General features: G+C 39.8%; 2 protein-coding genes across 2 annotated transcripts in view; one reads left to right on the forward strand and one right to left on the reverse strand.

The window, feature by feature from the left end:
* Window positions 1–2,046: 2,046 nt before the first annotated feature.
* Window positions 2,047–3,872, forward strand: LOC106528135 (uncharacterized). The gene is made up of 2 exons (XM_014023220.1): window positions 2,047–2,065; window positions 2,191–3,872. The coding sequence occupies exon 2, from the start codon at window positions 2,580–2,582 to the stop codon at window positions 3,531–3,533; it is 954 nt and encodes a 317-aa protein (XP_013878674.1). The 5' UTR covers window positions 2,047–2,065; window positions 2,191–2,579; the 3' UTR covers window positions 3,534–3,872.
* A 681-nt stretch (window positions 3,873–4,553) lies between these two features.
* The window catches only part of zgc:55558, a 7,420-nt gene continuing 5,928 nt past the window's right edge, over window positions 4,554–6,045 (reverse strand). The window contains exons 4-5 of the mRNA XM_014023275.1: window positions 5,704–5,863; window positions 4,554–5,590 (exon numbers count right to left, since the gene is read on the reverse strand). Coding sequence (XP_013878729.1) covers window positions 5,477–5,590; window positions 5,704–5,863 — 274 coding nt within the window. The 3' untranslated portion in view covers window positions 4,554–5,476. The remainder of the gene's footprint in view (window positions 5,591–5,703; window positions 5,864–6,045) is intronic.

The raw sequence follows: 6,045 nt of genomic DNA on the forward strand, positions 1-6,045 counted from the left end.
TTTTGGCTCCTTTTGAGCGTCTTTTACTGATCATTCATTTGCCTATCTCTGGTCGGGTCGCAACAATTTCAGGTTCTCCATATATACTGTTTGTATCTGGTGGGCACTGGCTGCCCATGCGCAAATGAGCTGACAGTACGGATCGTGCTTCCACATCGGCACTAGTCCCCTGTAGCGCTAATAATTAGCGTATTAGGACTTATGCTAATATTTTTTTAATCTATTTTTGGAATTGCACTTTCTTAGCGCTAATTAAATTGTTTCATCATAAATTGATCATTATTTCTATCAGCAAAGGGTTGGGCTGTCTTAACTCGATACAATGCAAAATTATTGTATCTAGATAGCAATCCCTCAGGTGTCAGTTTGTTCACAGAAGCTATACACTCTAGCCGACCATCCTTCTGGCTCATGTTTTCATTTGAGAGACAATTCCCACAATTTAGAGGTGTTGACGTTTCGTCAGCAGCTGCTGCCACTTTCTTCCCAAACTGCTGTGACTGGATTGTACGACGCTGCTCTGTGCGTTTGCTTATTTCCTCCTGCTTCGTTGTTTCAACAAACCGTACTGACGTCAGGTAGTTGGCTACWGCCTCGTCTTCAAGTTTTTAATTTCTGTCTGTATTTTGAAGAGGCACTTATAAGATCAAAGTAAATCACCCGAGTTTTTCTAGTGACCCCTTAAAGAGGTAAGCTGACATGAAGAACATTATTTTATCTGCCTTTGTTATAAATGATAATGATTTGAAACGTTGAAGTATTGTTTTTTTTTTCACTTCGGAATAGCGCATGTTAGCAAAGTGTGTTGACCCTCATCTTCGTCACTTGACACATTTCACATGCTGTGATTGGTTGAGGAGCTTTGTTTACAAAACAAATATCTACGTTTTTTTTATTGTTTTCATTTCCTTGCTTCCTAAGACACATCAAGTTGCTGTTGCAGTTTGCTGAGATGAGCCTTGTAATATTTTTTTATACCTCTTCTGCTACGTTTGCATTGGATATTATAAATTTTTATTAGTTTTTAGGATACAGGATGCTTCCTAAAAATACCAGAATGTGAATCTTTTCCTAAAATTTCCTAAAGAAAACATGAGCTGATTTCACCTAAACAAACACCCATAACTTCCTTCATACTTAAGCTAATCACATGAATTTGGTGTTATTTTGTAGGGTTTGTAATGTTCTTTTTGAATCCGCTGTCATTTTGCTGTGGGATAAAAAAAAAAAAATCCACATCCCTACACAAATCTTTGTGCTTACTGGGCGACGCTCTCAGTCTCAGAAAAATAATGTTTATAATCCATACTAAGATTTTTTATGGTCTGTACTTTTTGATCATTCGATTTTCTTTTAAAAAGGAATAATGAAAAATGAAAAACATATTCATTTTTCATTTTAAAAACCATTGTTGGAAAAATGGATGGTTTTTCTTTTTTAGTCTTATGGGCTACTCAAAAAACCTACGAAGCCCATCCGGTGACATGGGATAAAAAATGTATAACAGCACAGGTCATGTCCAACCCTTAATGACCACATAATTATTGCRAGGCAACAATAAAGCATGGCCAGTAGGCTAATGGACTCATTTTGAGCAGCCTTGTTGTGAGAGACAGGTGTGATGAGTCAGATTATAGTTTGAATTGATTTGTTTTTAAGTGCTTAAATGTATTATTAGTTTTTTTATTATCAATTTTTTATTATTTGGTGTATGTCAATATAAACGGATTATCTTTCATCATGGTAGGCTATTTATGAAATAATGAAGGATTTTTACTGTGTTTCTACACAACATAAACTGATTCAATCTGCAGCCAAGGAGCCTGTTTGGTAATCTGAGCTACAATACAATACAATACAATACAAAAGAAAACAATCAGTCTGTGGTGGACAGACAGATTGTTGACCTGTTTGTCCACAACATGCTGCCGCTGCGTGTAGTGGATTCTCCCGCCTTTGTTGGTCTGATCAAGATGATGAACCCCAGCAAGACCTCTATGTCCCGCCGCACCCTGGGCAGGAGGATCCTGGCCAGCCACGAACAGCTGGAAGAGTATCTCACAAGGTATTTATTTTATACAAGTCATTAATTCTTTAGTATTCTGTTCTTCATATTTTACAATATGAATATATATATGTATAATATATATAATATATAAAAATTTAATAATGCATTATTTTTATATGCAGATTGCTTGAGAACATCCCCTGGATTGGGACCACTGTGGACTGCTGGTCTGTCCACAACAAGTCCTACCTGGGGATGACTGCACATCGGCTGGACCCTGAGACCCGTACAAGACGGCACGCTGTCCTGGCCTGTTCTCAAATCAAACGACATCTCACCTGTGATGTTTTCGCTTAGGTCATGATAGACACCCATCGTAAATTCAATTTCCGGGACAAGGTGACCAGGACTATGACAGACAATGGCAAAAACTTTGTGAAGACGTTTGTACAGTTTGGTACAGAGTCTGAACCCTTGCAAGGCTGCTGTTGATTCAGATGAGGAGGAGGTCRTGGATGTAGATCCTGAGGCTGGGCGTGTGCATGACGTGGAGTGCATCTCTGTTGATGCCATGCTCGATGAGCCCGGTGGCCTGGGCCTCAAACTGCCAGCACACCTGAAGTGCGCCGCTCATACATTCAATTTAGTAGCAAGCGTGGATGCTAAAAAGGCTCTTGAAAGTGCTTCGTTCAAGTCGGCCTACAGGAAGTTCATGTCCAAGGCACAGGGCTTGTGGAAGCTGCAGAGCTGCGGCACAGTGGCAAAACGCAAGATGTCTGATGTGCTGAAGAGGAGGCTGGTTGTTCCCAACAGTAACAGATGGAACTCCATTTATGACGCTGTTCTTGTTCTCAACAAACTCCTTGAGGAAGATAGGGCCACTGTCCACAGGGTTATGAAACAGCTGAAGCTGCAGACATTCACTGAATCAGATGTCCGCTTCCTGAAAGAGTATACCCAGGTGATGTCTAGTGTAGTGAAGGCCTTGGGTAAAATCCAGGGGGAGGACCAGGCGTACATCGGTTGTCTTCTGTCAACAGTAGCGGCTACCATGATGAGGTTGAAGGAAGCCAAGTTAAAACCTCTCCTATACTGCAGTCCTCTGATAGACGCAATACTGGCAGGCCTTACTGAAAGGTTTGGGCTCCTCCTCGAGGACCAGGAGTCTCAGCTGGCTGCTGCCTTCCACCCCAAGTTCCGCCTGTTCTGGCTGGAGCAATTTGATAACAGGCAGGTTAGCAGAGTGACGAAGGCCATGGTGTCTGTCGTACAGACGGCCCTGGGGTCAATCGGTGATGAGGGCAGGAATGAGGAGGAGGAAGATGATTTCTTCAGCATCATCACTCGGCCCAAAGAAAGCAGGAGCAAGAGGTCACTGAAGTCCAGAGCACAGAGCTTGGTGCAGACCTGGCTGGAGACTAGCTCAAAAGATGTAATGACCGACGCTGCCTTTTTGGGTGAGCGGATATTGATTGACTTGTTCACCAAATATAAACACACCCATCCCCTCCAGTGCTGCAGGTGAGCGCCTGTTCTCTATAGGCAAAGACGTTTTGAGGACAAAGAGAGCCGGCCTATCTGACACTAATTTGGAGGTGCAAATGTTTYTGAAAGGCAACCAGCATCACATCGAGGCAATGAGCAAGACAGTCAGAGTAGACAGTAAACATGTAGTTAAAGGGGTAATAAACAGGGATTAGTTACTTAAACTTTTAAGTGACTAAAAAAGGTTCTGTATTTTTTTTCTATTTTTATACCCTAATAGACCTTTTGTTTATTATTTGAGTAAAACGGTTTTCTCTCATTTTTGTTTGCCCAAGATTTTTGAGTTATGTTTTGAATAACACAGTTTGTGGCTGTAACTGTTTAATTTCTTTTTGTTCATCCAAGATTTTTTTATGTACCAAATAAAGTTACTGAAAAAAGGTTCTTTCTTGTTCATTTTACTGAATTGCATGTTGGCATGTTATTTTTGGAAATTAAGTATAAAACAAAAAAGCTGTTATTTGTGAGCATCACAGCAGATGAAATTTCTCAGGAACCAAACGTCTTTATAGTATTTTTAATTTGATAGTTACCAGAGTTGTAAAGTCACTAAGTACAAATACTTTGTTACTAAAGTAGAATTTTTGGGTATCTACTTTACTTGAGTATTTTCAGCCTACTTTTTACTTCTACTTCTTACATTTTCACACAATTATCTGTACTTTCTACTTCTTACATTTTTAAAAAAGGCAAGAAGTAGAAAGTTGATACTTTTATTTTATTTTGCTTGTTTTCATTCCAGCTTATTGAAAAAATAAATACTATCCATATAAATTGTGCCTCCTAGATAGTGAATTTAATTGCGGTTGAATGAGAAGTATACATATATAAAATTCTGATACTGTATTAGTTTGTACACAAAAAAAGCAGGACATGATCATTAAAATAAAAGGAGAACAGTACTTAAGTACTTGTATTTCATGAACTGTATTATTGCATTTGGCCGCAGGGTTAACATGATCAAACTTAAAGGACTCAAACTCCATTAAAGTTAACACGCTGAACACAAGACATGTTTTTATTAAGTGTGCATACAGCCTTTTATTATTACAGATGCTTGTTTTTACACTGGAAAATGCTTGCAGTGTTTCTACAAAAATAGAAAACTAACAATCCATTATGTTTAGAATGATTCGTGTTCTAAAAAGTTTCCCAAACCGTCCAGCATCACGTCCAATGGTTGTGTTAAATAGGTAATACAACAAACTAATGTGAAATAGTGGCGTAACAATGTGGACACAATGAATTATTACTGCAACAACCACCAACACTGAGTGAGATCTGCATTAAAAGCAGAATGTTAAATAAAACGTGAGAATCTGAGACCACAAGAAAACAAAAGCGGTGACGTATTAAACGTCAAGTGAAGCTTTGTGGTTAGTCAGTGCCTGATAAAAATTCCTGAGTTAAACTTTTAAAGTGGCACTAAGTAACCGTAAACTCTTTCATGAATACAGAAAAGATGAGCGTGAATCTGGACCGCAGTTCTTTTAGGCTTTGTTATACAAAAAAAAATCTTAAACTAAACTAATTTTCGGTCAGTGTTTGTAAGGACAAACATAATGCTGCTGTGTTTCATTAAAAGGACATCTAATGTTTAGAAAAGTGAACTTTTTACCTGAAGACGAAATGTCTCTACAGGAAATTTGTTCTATTACAAACAGAAACACTGAACTTGTGTGGAGGATTAAGACCCAATAAAATCTAGGGGAATTTGGACTGAGCTCATCACCTGGCCTGACCCTGCAAAGTGCAAAGTGGATGAATAAATGTAAAGAACCATCGTTCATTTAAAAGAAAAGAAAAAAAAGAAAGGGGTTTTGCCACATTTGCCACAATGTCCAGAGCAACTGGACATCTTCAGAGTAGTAAAACAAATGCTCTCAGGGATGCCGTGTCATTATGTGTGTGTGTGTGTGTGTGCTATAGTATGATGCAACGTCTCTGATTGTTCTTCTTGCTCTTCTTGTTGCTCCGGTTGGTCTCTTTATATCTCCTAATCTCCCGCACTAGAGAGTAGAACGCTTCCTCTACGCCCTGCAAGAYAGACAAGTATCAAATGTAGGTCAGGGAGGAAAGAAAGATAATAAAAAAATTAAGCCCAAAAAAAAAGAGCTAAATTCAAAAGTTTGAGGCGGTTTCTGCATTACCTGTCTGGTTTTGGCAGAAGTCTCGACAAACGGCACCCCATAGCTTCGTGCCAGCTCCTGCGCCTGCCGGGTCTCCACCGTGCGAGTGCTCAGGTCGCTCTTGTTGCCCACCAGCACCATGGGGACGTTGTCGCTGTCTTTCACCCTGTTGATCTGCTCTCTGAGGAGGAGACGGAACCAACAAGCTTTTAGAGGCTGAGGATGACCTTGTTGTTGAGCAGGTGGGCTGCAGACACTGATCTGGTTGATCCCAGCTTGTAATGTGAACTGACCAGCAGGTCAGATGGAGATTAGAGCACTGAGAAGGCAGGTTAAAATAATACAGTCGGCATTCCTGTAAGG

This window comes from Austrofundulus limnaeus, unplaced genomic scaffold (assembly GCF_001266775.1).
Source record: "Austrofundulus limnaeus strain Quisiro unplaced genomic scaffold, Austrofundulus_limnaeus-1.0 Scaffold361, whole genome shotgun sequence".
Taxonomy (NCBI): Eukaryota; Metazoa; Chordata; class Actinopteri; order Cyprinodontiformes; family Rivulidae; genus Austrofundulus; species Austrofundulus limnaeus.

Bases quoted from the DNA above. Each gene is read 5' to 3' on its own strand.
- LOC106528135 (XM_014023220.1), top strand. From the start codon at position 2,580: ATGCTCGATGAGCCCGGTGGCCTGGGCCTCAAACTGCCAGCACACCTG.